At 37.1% G+C, this 17,362-nt stretch overlaps 1 protein-coding gene across 1 annotated transcript in view; it reads left to right on the plus strand.

The window, feature by feature from the left end:
- LOC108430898 (teneurin-1) overlaps positions 1-17,362 on the plus strand; it is a 283,207-nt gene that overhangs the window by 127,460 nt on the left and 138,385 nt on the right. Inside the window, exon 6 of the mRNA XM_017703711.2 lies at positions 17,096-17,257. Coding sequence (XP_017559200.1) covers positions 17,096-17,257 — 162 coding nt within the window. The remainder of the gene's footprint in view (positions 1-17,095; positions 17,258-17,362) is intronic.

Here is a 17,362-nt window from a genome sequence, read left to right on the forward strand (position 1 = left end):
TTGCATTTGTGGATGCAGTGACAGACTGTGTTCACAAACAGTGATTTTCAGAAGTGTTTCTGAGCCAATGCAATGAAATCCAGGGCCCAAAGATCATAGCCAGCAAATACTGCTTTTTGGTCTTGTCTCTTGCATACAGAGATTTCTCCAGATTTCTCTGAATCTTTTAATGTTATTATGTACCATAGATGATGAAAAGAAAAAGTTCTTTGCTATTTTATGTTAAGAAATGTTAATAAACTTTTTTGGAATGCGCTTTTGGTATCAAATTCAAAATGGGCAAATATTTTCAAAAACAATCAAATTTCTTAGTTTCAACATTTACTGTTGTCTTTGTACTATTTTCAAAGAAACTTAGGTTTCAAATGATTTGGACATCATTGCATTTTATTTTTATTTACATTTTGCACAGTGTCCCAACTTTTGTGAAAATACGTGACTTTGAATGTTCTATTGCTTTAATACAACAATTCTGCAAAATAGAGAAAGGAATAAAGCAAAGGAGCCTCAAACTACTTTATTCTGCCAACAACTTGTAGCTCTTTGTGTTATGGATAGCGTACCAAAACTCAAAATCAGCTCAGCATTTTCAGTGCTTGTCAGATTAACCTGTTATTTTGTACCAGCCAGTCTATGAAGTATTTTACAGCTCCATCTTGTTTGCTGAATAGTGGATCTAAATTCTTCTGATTTGTTTAAGTGTTCCATCCTCACAGTTACTGACCCAAAAAAATGTACTTAGGTGAAATGAGAGGTTTGGAGTTTGACATAGGCTTGCTGTCATACTCTTCTTGGTCTGCAGGTCAAGTATTATCTTATAACAGTTATCTAAAGTATCCATTTTTTGTTCCTGTATGTAGTAAAGTAGAAACTTATTAATATATAGCTTTAGCATAAAGCAAGTTTTTATGTAGCAAATGGTGCACAGTGGAATGATACAGTTCTTCTCAGGATGCTTCTTAACAAGTCAGATTGTATTGTCCAAACTAACTGGTATAAATCACAAATAGGACACTTCTGGTCTGACCGATGCACCTTGATATTTGAAAAGTGAAATAAAGTGCATTCTTATCATTGTTGTTGCCAAATGTCAGCTAGTTGGTTGCTTGACAGCACTAAGATATCCTTTTTTTCACATGGTTCTGTTTTGACGATCACCTGCTTCTACTCGTCAAGCTAAAACAACAGTTTGTGGTTGGATGGTTGGTTTGCATGTCAGCAAAAGCACCTCTTCCTGTCAAATAGTTTGAGAGACAGCGAAAGAGAAAATGACTTATGATTAGCTATAAAGAGAGAAAGCAGACTAGAATGACAGAAAGGGGCCATTTGACTGACATATCAATGTATGCAGGTCATGCAGACCCAAAGATGACGATGTGACTGAGATAAAATCATACAGGGATTTGCAAAGATAAGGAAAAACACAGCAGGCTTAACCTAAGCATATATCAAAGCCAAAAACATATGGCAATGCATGAAAAATGTTTATGGCCCATTTATGTCTTACTTATGATGACTCAATGCATCAAAGTAATTAAGACATTGACATTTTCAGAAAGCCCATTTTGGCCTTCATAACTACAAAATTCACAGAAAACTGATGATGACTATGATTTTTAAAGTTATTTTTGGCTCTGGATGGGAAAAAACTTTAACTGCAACTGGAGCTTCATATTTAAACACTGTTGCTTTCATAGCAAACTGAAGGCTTGAAGCAACAGATAGCAATGATTGCTGTGCAGTGGTTGGAGGGCTGAGAAAAGCAGGCAGAGCTTAGTGGAGAGCATAATGATTTGATTAGCCATGATACATTGACAGCACTCGCAGAAAAGAATTCAAATTGTATTATTTTGAAAAAATTCGGCTTCATAAATATTCTTTTTCCATTTGTTCAGGAACCAGCTTCTTTGTGGTGACAGTCAGAATTCTGGATTGCCAAATTAGACACTGAGCTACAAAGAAGCACTAACGCTGTGGGAACATTAGCCAATATGCCAGCCCCTGCACTCTCTTGCAACCTTAAGTCTACTGGATGGCCAGAGGTCACACCGGACCTCCATTCAGCACACTCGTCCTCATTTTTTCACATGGATATATCACACTAATTTGACCCATTCTGTAGTGTAGTCAGTGTGTACATGGGCGAGCCTTGAGGGGTGTATGGTTCGGAGTCTGTCTGACAGCCCTGACGCAGGGATTAATACCCATCAAACAAGTGAAGGAAAAGGGTGAGATCTTACTACAGAGCAAAGGCAATATGTTCCCTCAAGTCAAATCGAGAGAGAGGGGATGTCAGAGGATTTCAGGATATGCTCAACAGTGTTGTCTTCAAACCTGCCTTCTTCTGTGATGGCTTCTTTCTCGTTTGTGAGAGCCCAATCAGGTAGAAACTCTTCACTTGACAAAAGCCTCTTTATTTTTCTGCCATCTCTGAATTTACACTTTCAGTGTTGTTTGGACACAACCTGCTAATTGCAGCAAACATTCATTGAATGCTAATTGTAAGCGAGTGGAACCTAAGCAGCTAGAAATGGAGGGGGAGGGTTAATTATTGCCAATGAAAAAAAAAAAAAAACATTTTGAATAGAGAGCAGGCCATCGAGTGTTTTTCCAAGTGCTCAGTGGTGGAACGTTCTGCGGCCTGCCTGTTGTCAATATTTTCCAGTTATGTGTAAATTGGTTGGCTTTCGAGTGTAAGGGGGCAGTGCAGGGGTGCACTGAAAAGAGCATATATAAGGACCAGGAGTGGCTCTCAAGCTCAAACGGTTATCAATAAGCTTGTCATTTTCTTTACAATTTATCCTGGACCCTCTTGACCCCCTTCTCACCATATGCACGCCCAGCCTCAATGACACCAACCTGGCTCCCGGAGAACCTTCAAACACAATTTCATCTGCAGCAAAATCTAATCAGCTGTCACTCGCCTTGTCCGCAATCATTTCGAGTTTAATCCAAATAACTCTTTTGGGGCTATTCTGCTGACAAACAAACACTGGGCCGCATGAATACATAACCTGCTGTATTTTTCATTCGCATGAAACAAATGTAAGCAGACGTGTTGATTTGTAAAAAGGTAGAAATGTGGAATTTGTGGCGATTGCATGCTACAGCATCATAAATAAATGTTGATTTAAAAAAAAAAACAATATTAATAAAGAATATTATGGTATAAGCCTGAGAAGTCACAGGTTTCACTAGCAATAACAACAGTATATTGTAATTTGATATTAGTTGTCTCTCAGTCTTGGCTCTTTGAAACAAATTAAGAATTTCTGTCAAAATTAATACCACATTTGCATTAGCAGTATACAGAATTTGAAATCAAATATACAATGAGAAGCAAAAACATTGGGGCAGTGAAATAGGTTATTTTTGTTATATATTCATACAAATTGCAAAAGATGAGCATGAAACAAAGGTACAGAATGTCAGCATTTGATTGTGGACAGTGTTTTTCATACATCTTTGGTTATTTGTCTGAATACCAATTTCTGATGAGTATAAATAATTGGTCAAACAAAGGACAGATAATCCTAATTTCTCAGATGTTCCCTATTCCCTTATTTGTACACATGATACACATTAAAGAGTTATACATGTGTAGATTGGTTGTAGTGTTTTGTACTAGTGGTCTTGTTTTGATGTAAAAAGAATAAAAAAGCAAGCAGTTTTGAGCATTAGATTGAAACAATTACTTATCAGAATAATTTCAGAAGAGCTGGACATTCTAGAAACAGCAGTATGGAATATTTTTGAAAAAGAAAGAAACTGTAGAAAAAGCAAAACTCAAAAATATCAAATTAAATTAAAAATTATATTTAAAAAGGCTTATATAAAGGCTTGGTAGAGCAGATAAAGTCATCAAGAGTCTGGTGATGTCAGTGGGTTGCAGATTAAAGGTAGTTATTGTAGTTATTGCGTGTATAGGGTTTGGAACCAAAATCTAACTTTAAACAATAATTTTGTTTAAGAGGAGTTCCTTGAAAATGCATACTTCAGTCACTAATATGTAAACAAAGTCATTCAGAGTAGTTTGATGTGATTTTTTTTTTTTTTTGCAGTGGTAGTAATAGAAACCAGGGCTTCGATGTCTACAAAACACTATCTGAACCACCACTGAACTTATAAATGTATTCAGAATATTTATTTGTAATGTTGATAATGTCAAAGTAGTGGTAAATCAGAATTTTTTGCCTTGCATGTACCTCTCTGCAATGAGCAGATTAAAAACTATATACATTTCAAGCCAAAACTTTATCTTAAAACAGTCATGAAACTGTGTTACCAGTCAGCATATTGATAACCAATAACTTCCTGTGATGGAGCTTTTAAAGGTACTGAATTGTTCAGACATCTGGTTCCAATCACCAGAACTGTGAACAATTCTGACTCAGTAAGATTCTCTAGATTGGATAATTTTATTATCAACCTAATCTGAATGACTTTGTTTACAAAAAATCAAGGGAATTCCTCTTTAAACATTAGCATTTTATTTTGAGTGGTGTTTGGTAGATGAACAGTAAATTCTTAACACAGTATCAGTAACATCAGTCAAGGAGCAGTACAGCATCTGAATACATTGAGGTAAATCAAATCAAATCAAATTTATTTGTATTTTTACCACTACAAATCAAATTTATTTGTATTTTTACAACTAATGTTGTCACAAAGCAGTTTCACAGAATTCCAGTAAAGACAAAGTTTCAACATGAATGTAAAATCCCCAGTAAACCAGTGAGTAAACCAGGGCAACAGTGGCAAGGAAAAATTCCCTCAGAGCTGAGGAAGAAACCTTGGGAGGACCCAAGGCTCACAAATGGAGACCTATCCTCCTCTGGTCAAACTACCTACAAAGTTATTATACTACTAATATTAATAGTTGTAGTATTAGTAGTAGTAATATCTACCAGAAGTTACCATGAGAAACTTCAGTGTAGGATGGGCAGTAAATATCTTGAAGATGTGCCGTTGATACATTATCTACATTAAGTAGATGTATTGTTGATATGAACATGAAATACATGAAATAGACTTTATATGGTACTTGCATTAATCAAAACCTAACATTACCCAACCTTACCCAAAATCTAAGCCTAGTTCTTATCCTAAACTTAACCTCAACCACAGCCTCAACCCAAAACCTAACCCCTACCCTCATCTCGGCTTAATCCTAAACCTAAGCTTAACCTTAACTCAAAACCTAATCCTAACCTTTACACTGGTCCTAATGCTAACCTAAATCTAACCTGGACTAAACCTAGTCCAGTTACCAATTGACAAGTCAAGTCACACTTAACCTAACACTAAATAATAAAAACACACTATAACCTAAAAATAGCCCAGCTTGTTTGCATTAGTACCTGTAGTTATATATAATGTTATATATGTGTTATAAATTATATGAATTAAGTGGTTGAGCTCCAATTACTGAAGCATGACAGCAGCATGTCTATACCAGCTTGTTGAGGATGTTGAGATGGTCTGTGTTACAGGTCTTACATACAGGGTTACACATCTACAGATATGAAATTGGACATGCCAAATAAAGTGTAAAACAACTGAATTAAGCAAATTATGAATAAATCTGTGCTTTAGACTCATTTTTAGACCTGAAATTAAATATATAGTAAATATGTAACAAAAATAACCCATTTCACTTCTTCAACCCAATATATGCTTCTCACTCTTCTCTATCTATGTAATTATATAATTATGTAATTATATTTGACTAGTGTAGCAAAATGACAACAATAACTTGACTTCTAAGGGTTATTGATTTAAATGTACATATATTAACTCAAAATGATTTGTGATTCATATTTCTCTAATGGGCTGGTTGTCTTCATTTTTTTCCCCAGCTCTGAAAATGACCAGCATTCGGCAATGGATTGGTTTATTTCTCGCTTTAGTATGCATCACAAAATTGTTAATAACCAACTCTCACAGCACCGTTTTGACAGAATTGCTAGTGAATGTGATAAAAAAGTATGCATTTGAAATTAGCATAATACATAATTTGTTTTACTCTTCATTAAGTCTAAAAACATCCATTCTCATGATACAGCAAGCAAGCCAAACTCATCCCACCTCAGTCATACTCCAGTACCCCGTCGCCTACGTGATGCAGGGCCCTCACATCTCGGCCTAATAGGCCCTCTATGGGGCTGTCTGGCATACGGCAAAGAAAATTGCACTCATCAAGCGAGGGGGAGCGTGGCCCCTCCTTCCTCAATGAGACACAATCCAGCCATCTTAACTTAATTCCTCTCCTGGTGTGCTCAAGTGACTGCTTTACAACATCACCTAAGTGGTCTAGCAAAGGTCAACGGTGCTGAGGAGTGGGGAAGGAGAGAGAAAAAAGGGAAAACCACAGAATGATGATGTGAGCCTGAAGCAGAAGGCATTTAGCCACAGACTCGGCTTGTGCAGAGGCTAAATTGGGGTTAGCCAAAGCATCAGTGTGCAATAAAAGCGGACAAAGCTGTACAGAGGCATTAAAGGTTTGTGTCTCGCAAAGGACAAAGTAAACATTACTGTGCCTGGTAATTTGGCTGCCTAATTTATTGGCTGATGGATCGCTGTTTTTGCCGCCGTCACGTACATGCAGCAAATCAAATTAAAAGGAGGTGGTGAACCCACCGTTGATCACGCACAGGTAAAATGACTCGATTCAGTTGGGAAGGAGCCGAATTAATGGGGATGTTCTTGGATTAAGAGTTCACAGTCGAATGCAGTTAAATCAGACAGGCATTTCAAGGATTTGAATTTTAGAGTTCACAAATTGCTCTTGTGTAGGTAATTAATTCACTTTCCATTAGGTGCATGTTTATAGTTAAGGGATGAGTGATTTACATGAAAAAAATAAAAAAAAATTATAGAGATAAGAGGTTTTGCTTTGAAACAGCTGAAATTTCAGCATGGTCTGATGCATGCAGTCAACTGGAAAAGCTCTAGCAGTTCACAGGTCAGTTTATAGCCACAGTCAAACAGTCCACTGCTCACATCAAAGCAAGGCTTGTGTTTACTAACAGAATGGTGCAAATAAATGTTATAGGAGATAGTAGAAGATTGAATAAAATAGTGGTTGAATATTTGCTAGTTTTCTACATGTAGACTTTTCTCTAAACACTTTTGTACTGACCCAGAATACATTTGAATTGAATAAACAATCATATTTCTGGGTAAAATGTGCTACCTGTGTGTTTAGCATTACTGAAGCTGCTCTCTCTCTCTCTCTCTCTCTCTCTCTCTCTCTCTCTCTCTCTCTCTCTCTCTCTCTCTCTGACAAGTCATTGCCAATTGAAAATCATAATGCATTTTCCATCAGTGACGTATTTCCAAGTGAAACAGTTATTATGGAGAGTCTCTGAGCTAGCTGAGTGTTTTCTCTTGATTATAGATAAATGTGGTGGGAGGGCGAGGAGAACTATAATATTGTTGGTTAATTATTGTCCCTGCCTACTGGTGCATTGTGATGTAGTCAAAACTCAGAAGACATTTTAGAGATGGGTATGATATTTTGATGGAAAATTACCTGAAAACATGAATTTTGTCTTGTAACTGATACAGTAAAATATGCTTAATATGTCCAGGGGACATTAACTAACTGTAAAAAAGAAGGTCAGTTTTAATTTGCTGGCTGACATAAGCTCTATCTGGATATGATTCATTTACCATGGAGATGGTGAGTTAATGCCAGTTTACCACAAGATTTCTGCAATTTTTATAACCAATTCACATGGGAAAAGAAATCTTGGTGACTGATACAGGAGGGATCTCTCAATTTACACACTCACCTCAGAAAGTTGTAGAAAACATGTCAAAACATTTAACTCAATAGCCATTTAATCGCTGCCATTAGTGGCAAATTCACAACCAATGGTCAACATCACTGCATAAAATCTAACTTTTTTTCTATGATTTTTACCTTTTAACACAAGTCATTTAAGTGAGGTATAATAGTACATATCCACTTGATTTTAGCCATAGAGAACATAAGCAAATGCTTCTTAGAGTGCTTCCAAACTTAAAAGCTCCCTTTTTCACAAAATATAATAGTGTTTTTACTTGCATGTCGATTTTCACAAGATTAATATAAATATATTTGGTTTATTTTGTAGAAGGTAAAAAATGTTGTAAGAGTTTAGCAGCAGTCAGATGTATGCAGATCTGAGATACAAAAATGGGTTTATTGATGTGAGACAGTCCAAAGGCAGGCGTGGGTCAAGTCAGATGTAACAAGCAAAGGGTCAGGCACGAAAACAAGAGAGAGTAAACAAAGAAAACGCTCAGCAAGTTCGTAGAGAAACAATACCTTGCAACTCTAACTGGCTAAAGCCCGGGCTTATAAACTAGCCTGACTAAGTCATCTGATCCTAGATCACAGGTGTAAAGAGTTATTACTCTGGTGATTGAGATCTGTGAGATCTGTAGCTGGTCGTCACCAGTCATGTGATCTCACTGTGTCTCTTGGGAAATTTTGCATCTTTAGTTTAGATGTCAATAGTCACCCAAATATTTTTATTTAAACACATCCCCCAAACTTCTCTTAACCTACATCCAGGTTTTCTTTAAGGGCTTGTGGTTTTTGGCTGTGATTTTAGGCAAAGTTAGCTGCCCTTCCTGTGCATCTGATGCTGTTGCCTCTTCTGCCTTGATTGACTGCTCGCCAGCCTTCTGGACCAGCTTGACAACCATTGTGCTTCTTGCTGTACAACGCTGTGCAATCCTTACCCTCAGATGCTGCTGCTGCCGCTGCATAATCAAAAACTAATCAAATTAACCACTGCCCATCTTTTTTTCCAGCGTTGTACTAATACTTTATACTAACATTGTCTGCTATCTGGTGTTGACCAGAGGGGGATGGGTTCCCCTTCTGAGTCTTGGTTCCTCTCAAGGTTTTGTCCTCCTGCCTTTAGGGAATTTTTCCTTGCAACTGTTGCCACTGGCTTGCTCAAGGGGGCTTGGACCTGGATTTTCTCTTTTCTTTATCTTTCTGTAATACTGATTGTTCTGTAAAGCTGCTTTGGACAACACCTGTTGTAAAAAGCGCTATATAAATAAACTTTGCTTGCTTGCTTGCACAGGATGGTTTACTATGAACTATAAAATGAGCTAAGCTTCACTGTGTAGCCAATTTAGACAAAACATTTAGCTGAATGCTGACTTTGAACTCCACATTATGTTCACATGCACATTATGTTCATGGTTCGTATTATGTTCACATTATTTTGCTTCTATTTATTAACATATATCTACAGTTTAAAAAAATTGAGATTAACAGATATTAGAAGACACAACAGAAATTCCAACCGTAATCTGTGGCATCCATATTCTTGCATAGTGTAAGTGCATATGTGGCGGAATCAGTATTTGGCTCAGCAGCAATTATTATTGTCTAAAGTGGCTGCCCTTAGTGTCCAATGTCCATCCATTTTTATAGTTTTTAGTAAGTCATACTGTGTCCTAAAGTACATCATGTTTGTGCAAGCTACATGAAGACCTGGATGTGGTATGAACAGGATCAGGGTTGATGGTTGGGCATGTATTTATAGAAAAGATGACGGTAACTACTGATTTCTAGTGTTTGTTAGCAAAATTAGCCGTGTACCTCCAGCACTAAACGTGGGCAGTAAAATTTCTTGGCTGAATGATTACATGTGGAGTAAATTGTGTAAATTAGATTTTGTGCTCTATCATCCCTTTTAAAAAACAGTCAGTGAACAGTTATATTTTGAAAAGTATGCCTAACACCCCATCACAAACAAATTGTTGTTAATATACTGTTTTGCACAAGTGGATAACATTTTAATTCACTGTAGTTAGTAACAAACATTGTGCTGCTTTTGCTTTGCTGTGTTGTGTGATTTGCATGTAGAGAAGAATATCAACAATCAGTCATTTATAATTATTTTGCAAAGCTAATTATTGAGTTTGATTCAAATATGTGTCTTTGGGGAAATGAGGTGGATGCTTGAACCTCTTAGGTAATATGGAGCAAAGAGAAGGGGAGCCGACAAAAATAGCAAGCGCTGGGTTCCTCAGCATGATCACCTCCTGAATATGCAGCAAACTCCTAACTTGGGCCTAAAACAAAGACCAGTGTGTACTGCAGTGTAGAGCAGTCAATAATACTTGCTTATAAATCAGCTCATATTACCTTGACACATAAAATTTGATTCAAAAATGTATGGCCTGCAATCAATATAGCTGCACTGGTTTCCCAGCTGATTTTTTGCTAATGTGCTGCCGTTCTCTTTATTTATCAATATGATGTTTTTTGGCCAACAGGCATGCAGACATTTTGTATTTGCTTTTTTTGCGTGTGGGTTAGTCACAGGTCAACATTAGTCACACACTCAGTCAAGTGCTGCTTTTAGCCAGTGTTAGGGTAGAAGCCTACTGGCATGGCTCTGATTACCCTGACCCAACCCAAAGGCAGAGGTGCTAACCAGTGCTAATTTGTGAAAAGAGAGTAAAGTGGTATATTTACTCTTTTGCTCTACATGATATGTATGTGGTTGGCAGTTTGGCAAAGATGTAAAATCAATACTTGATATTTTTGTAGTACAAAATATCCATGACAATATTTTATTGATTTGCTAAGGTTTGTCCAATTAAACTATGTCCAATTAAACATTGTCATATCATGTTTCTATAGCTTTCCATTATTCAGTGTTATTTCCATATGATATAAACAGATTTTTCTTCCCATTTGTGAAGTAAAAAATGTAGCAGGTTAACACTGTTTTGCATCATACCATTCAGTCATTCCCATGTCCTCATAGTCTGTGTATAAAAATAATGTGTCCATTTTTTAATTGATATTTTTTATGAAGTAATGAAAATAAACATTTATCATCATATTCAGACTACAGCTATTTAGTCCCACCCACCCATGCTTCTGCATGTTTGTTTCAATGAGGCATAAAACAGAGTAGCCTGTCAGAACAAATGTCATTTACATATCATCAATCTTTAAGGCGCAGCTATAGAAAGCAGGCTGTTGAAATGATGTTGAAGTGATCAAGAGAGGTTATAAAATTATCATGTGGAAATGAATTATGACCTTTTATATACCGTTGACTTTTAAGACTTATTGACAATAAGGACGCTTGTATGTTTTGAAACAGCATGTTCATGCTGTCTTTCACATTGTGTCATTGGGTCACATAGAGAAAACTCAGACAGACTGCTAAAGTTTGATTTTCCCCAGGAAATAAATGCAATAAAAATCAAACTAACCAATCAGAGCCCTGTTATCATGGTGCCATCCAAGCAAATGTGCATTGTGCTGGTGGCAGAACAGCTCAGAGCACAAAAGCTTATGTGACAAGAAACATGTGGTCTATAAAATTGCTATGGCAAAAGCCAACATACTCAGTTTTTTTTTATTGTATTTCTCAAATGTGAATAAAAAACTTGGTACAAATAGGCCTTTAAAAATAAAGGTGATACATGAAAGAACCATTCTAAAAATGTTTCAGTGAGTGGTTCTTTGGACAACCATTTCTGTAAATGTGATGTGTTTGTTAAGAACCATTATAATGTGTAAAGAATATCGAGGTAATCTAAAAGAATCATTATGTAAACATTTGAAGTGTCGTTCATTTATCATTATCGTGATAAATTATGTAATAATATGTCACAATATGTTTTTCTGAGCATATAATTTATATCGTCTGTACTTAAAAACCACTGAAATTTCATCTTTCAAGGCAGCATCATTAGACCTGTTTAATGATATTTAGTTCAGTATGTGAAAGGGTGAATTTTTGCCCTATCACTCACCTCTGAAAGGACCTCAGAGGAAAAAACTGAAATCCAAGAACAATATAAAATGTGGCCTCTTTAAGTACTGATGACATCCATGATATACTAAGAAAAGTGTAGTGTGACTTAATTTATCATAATAATAATAATAATAATAATAATAATAATATCATGTCATTACATCACCCATCCCTAATGTTTTGCAACCAGGTTGGAGCTCTGGATTTTCCAAGCTGTTGCCCATACCGACTTCAACCCTCAGAACTCATTAGAATTTCACCATTGTCACAAAGCCAGATCACGAGTTAGCAGTGAAGTATGAAGCAGATGCAAATTGGTTTGAACTAGTTTCGAGATTAATTAGGTATTCCTCATCAGCAGGGACTGAAGGCGAGCCCACTTTCTGAGCAGGCATTGTGTTGCGGCTGTGACAAGTGTGTGTGCTTGGCCGACAGGGGGAATATGCTCCGAAGCTTTGATGTACTAAGAACATGATCTCCATCGGAAAAAAAGCAAAGCAAATGGATGATAGGATGTAAACTGGCTTCTCTCTATTCTTGATGCAGGTCTTTTTTCCTGTCTGTCTCTCTCTCTCTATCTCTATCTCTCTCTGTATGTACTAATCTAACAAGTAAAAGTGTAAGTCACTGCGCAGAGGTGTTGGTGTTTGAGGCAGAGGCAGTTTTGCATGTCAACAAAACTGCATTAAAGACACAACAGCAGTTCTTTTGTTACAAAGGTAAATGATTTTTAGCTACTCCTTTAGGGGCAGCAGCAGCTAGAGTCATCTGCTTACCGGACATTAGCAGCAGCCTTAAGCTATTAGCAAAGAATAGATATTCGAGGATAGTGGTTCATGTAGGTGGCAATGATATTCATATGCGGCAGTCTGAAGTCACTACAAGTAATATTAAAGATGGTCAAAATAGCCCATACGATGTCCGATACCGTAATATACTCTGGCCCTATTCCAAGACGACGGGGTGCTGAAGCTTACAGCAGGCTTTGAGCACTACACTGCTGGATGTCCAAGTGGTGTGCAGAAAATCATGTGGGCTTTATAGATAATTGGTCCAAGTTTGAGGGGAAGTCTGCTTTCAAAGGGCGGGACGGTGTTCACCCCACTTGGGAGGGCACCCATAGTCTGTTAGTTAGTCGGCAGAGCAGGATAGATAGTTGCTGACTTTCCAGAGCCGGGACCAGTCAGCAGACAAACAGGCTAAACTGACCGTCTGCTCACTGCCCTGAGACGTCACCTAGGTATAACTATACCGAGACTGTTTCACTGCCCCAAATTAAACACAAATTTATCAGTTTGTCTAAATAACTTAATTAATATAAAAATATCAGATCCAGTGTCTAACTGCAGCATCTCTAAACTAAGGTTTGGTTTGTTTATTATACGATCACTCAACTCTAAGGCTCTCATTGTAAATGATACAATAATTTATTGTAAAATTGATATATTATGTCTCACAGAAACATGGATTAAACCTGATGAATATTTCTCATTAAATGAAGTCACTCCTGTAGGTTATAATTATTAATTATATAGTACACAGCCCTAGACTTTCTGGCAAAGGAGGTGGTATATGTGTCATTTATAAAAATTAAATAGACAAACACAGTCTCACTTTAAATTCTTTTGAAATTATTTTCATAAACATAACCAATCCAACCACAAATAATAGCGTACTTAACCTAATTAGTTTTTATAGGCCACCAGGACCTTATTTGGAATTCTTAAAATAATTCAGTGACTTTGTTGCAGATCTAGCAGTGAGCACAGAGAAAGTAATAAGTGCAGGAGATTTTAATATTCACTTTGAGAACACAGCAGATCCATTAAAAAAGCCATCCTCATCTATCTTAGACTCTGTAGGCATTACTCAAAATGTAATAGGGCTTACACATTACTGTAATCAAACTTTAGATTTAGCTTTGACTCTAGGTGTTGACATACATAATCTAACTGTTCTTCCACAAACTTCAGTAGTTTCAGATCATTACCTAATTTAATATGAACTAGGTCTTAGTGAAAATGTATATATATATATATATATATATATATATATATATATATCACCCCGTTATTACATGAAGTGTTCAATAATACTAGATACAGCTCAACACTTTATTGAAATCATTCCAGACTTATCAACCGTAGCCTTTCCTTCATCAGACCCAACAGAGCTAGACAGATTAACTGACGGCCTAGAAAATATGTTCCGATCAACCTTAGATAACATTGCACCTATGAAAATTAAAATGATGCAACAGAAAAAGCTTGCTCCATGGTACCACAATGAAATACGCACCTTAAGACAGACGGAAATTAGAGCGCAAATGGCGACTAACCAAGTATTTCACTCTGCTTGGAAGGACAGCCTTAGCAGGTACAGAAAGGCAATTATAAAACACGCTCAGCATACCTGTCCTCACTCATCACAATCAACAAAAACAATCCTAGAGTTTTATTTAGCGCAATTGCAAATCTTACCAAAAACCAGGCAGGATCTGAACCTAAAATACCTGCCAACTATAGCAGCAATGATTTCATGGACTTTTTCAATAACAAAATCAAGAATATTATACAAAACTTTCAACCAGTAACCAGTACCAGTAACCTACCCATCATCTGGTTTGGCTGAAACAACACAAAATGTGGTTATAGAAGAGAGACTGGAAAAATTGTGTCCACTTCAGCAATCAGAACTAGAAAAAATAATATCTTCCTCAAATTCTGCAACATGCACACTTGACATGATTCAAACAAACTTATTTAAACAAGTACTACCAGCTATAATTAAACCCATTTTAACAATAATTAATTCTTCTCTTAGCTTAGGTCATGTACCCAAATCATTCAAACTAGCAGTGATTATACCTTTGATAAAGAAGCCAAATCGTGACCCCAGTGAATTGTCAAGCTAGCTTTCCAACTTATCATTTATTTCTAAGATTTTAGAAAAAGCTGTAGCCCAGCAACTCTGTTGCTATCTACATAAGAACAACATATATGAAAAATTCCAATCTGGTTTTAGGCCCCACCACAGCACAGAGATGGCTCTAGTTAAGATAACAAATTATCTTCTTTTTGCCGCTGATCAAGGCCACGTATCTCTGCTGGTACTACTCGATCTAAGTGCAGCTTTTGACACTTTAGATCACTCTGTTCTCTTAGACAGCCTACAAAACAAGGTTGGAATTAGAGGAATAATGTTTTGCTGGTTAACATCCTACTTCACTGATCGGTTTCAGTTCATACAATTAAATAATGTATCATCTAATTATACAAAAGTGAAATATGGAGTTCCACAAGGTTCTGTTTTAGGTCCTCTGTTATTCATGTTATACATGTTACCATTAGGCTTAGTTATAAATAGACATGGAATTAGTTTCCACTGCTATGCTGATAATACACAGCTGTGCATACCAACCAAACCAGATGTGAATCCAGATTAAATAAAATAGAAGATTGTGTAAAATATATAAGAAACTGGATGCGGCAAAATTTCCTTCTTTTAAACCCAGATAAAACAAAAGTTCTCCTTCTTGGTCCAAGGGCCGCTCAGAATAAATGCTCAGATTTGATGTTAAATCTTGCTGACTTCTCTGTAATACCTGGTTCAATAGCTAAAAATCTTGATGTGATGATTTATTCAGATCTAACATTTAATCAACACATAGGTAATATTACAAGGACAGCATTTCGTCAATTTGATCACATCAGGCCAGATTTATTAGCATTACACTGGCTTCCTATCAAATTCTGTGTTGACTATAAAATTCTCTTATTGACGTATAAAGTCCTGCATGGCCTCTCACCGGAGTACCTGCAAGATCTTATTTCCCATTATGAAATGCCTCGTATACTCAGATCACAGGACGCTGGTTTTCTACTGGTTCCTAAAATCCCAGTGTCTCAGGGTGCTCTCAAACCTTCTGGTTCTCTCCTTTTAGTTTATGCTGTTATAGTTAGATCTTCCGGAGTCACCAGCCACACTCTGGGGGAAATCATATTTATTACAGTCATACTCCTGAGCAGAACTAATTTTGTCTCTTTACTCTTCCTGAGATAATGACTGCCCTCCCATCCTGCTGAACGCAGGAAGACTGACCATCAGGGCCTCCTCCTCACCATCACCAATCTGCTCTCCTGTCCATTTGTGCTAACTGCAACACCCTCAGTTACATCACTGTGCCATCCAGATGTACCAGCATTGAGATAGGATGGGACTGTTTCAGCTCACTCTCACTTTTCATAAAGACTCAGTCAGAAACCACATCTACCAGTGCAGTTTCTAAAGCTTTACCATCCAGTCTTCAAACAGAGATCCTTTTAGCTTCTGTTTGGTTTAGCTTATTAAATTGTAAATACTGTTTGACCAGAGGAGAATGGTTCTCCCATTGTGAGTCTTGGTTCCTCCCAAGGTTTCAGACTGAGGGAGTTTTTCCTTGCCACCGTCACCTCTGGCTTGCTCACTGGGGGATATAGGTTATAACTGTATGTTTTCAAACTCCTGTAAAGCTGCTTTGTGACAACATCATTGTAAAAAGTGCTATACAAATAAACTTGAATTGAATTTTAGTTTTTTTTTCCCACAGAATAAATTTTATTCTGTGTGGAATCTAGGCTACAGTGTCAGTTAGAACTGCCACTACAACTGTCTCTGTGCAAGAGTGAGCCAGAAAAATCTATTAACTAATGATAAGTTTCACAAATTGTTGTTTGCACATGGTTGATGCTTTTTCTGTTTTAATTAGTAGGTGACTCCATGAACTCTGTGCTCTGTAGTTTTCCAAATTGATGATTAATGACAAAAACTTTTCGGTTTTATGTGAACGCCAGTAGTCTGAAAGTTTGAGACAGCAGGTGGTTTTGTGCTCATTATGGTGTTATTTCTTTGATTGTTCCTCACGGTAAACATTTGGACAGAAAGGAGTCACCGTTTCCCTTGTTGTTTAAAAAAAAAAAAACTAAACTCCATATGGAATTTGGACATCACAGACTCTTTGAAAAGATCATTAGTTATGCATAAAAGAATATGTTACCAATTTAATGCGTGACCGAGGTCAGCCTCAGAAGATCTGCCTTAATTGCCCACCTCTGTCACACTGCACCGTAATAAGCGTACAAACTGAGAGGTATTTTAAATGGAAATTTCACGCAAACATTATTTATTTATTTATTTTTAGGTTACACCCTGTGCATGCTTGGAGTGCTGATGGAGGGTTCTTGGACTGGTGTTCTCCCGTTACATACCTTTTGACCTTGTCTCAGCTGTTGTCTTAACCATTTTTTCTGTTCTACCCCCGGCAGCCGTGCACTTGTTTGGCCTGACGTGGCATCTGAAGCCGGTAGAGACGCAGCTGTACGAGAACGGCGTCAGTAAGCAGGATGGGGAGGCTAAGATCAGCGCCAGCACCATCACCCCACTGGACACGTACAGCATGGACAAGATCCATCGAGGCCCCAAAGGAGGTCAGCCTATGTCTAATTACCTCTGCTGGCCGGCTTGTTTTCAAGGGCACATCAGAGCCTCCGTTCATTTCATTTGATACACGTGTAATGAGGAGTGAGCAAGAT

The sequence above is a fragment of the Pygocentrus nattereri genome, chromosome 8, assembly GCF_015220715.1.
Source record: "Pygocentrus nattereri isolate fPygNat1 chromosome 8, fPygNat1.pri, whole genome shotgun sequence".
In the NCBI taxonomy this organism is placed as follows: domain Eukaryota; kingdom Metazoa; phylum Chordata; class Actinopteri; order Characiformes; family Serrasalmidae; genus Pygocentrus; species Pygocentrus nattereri.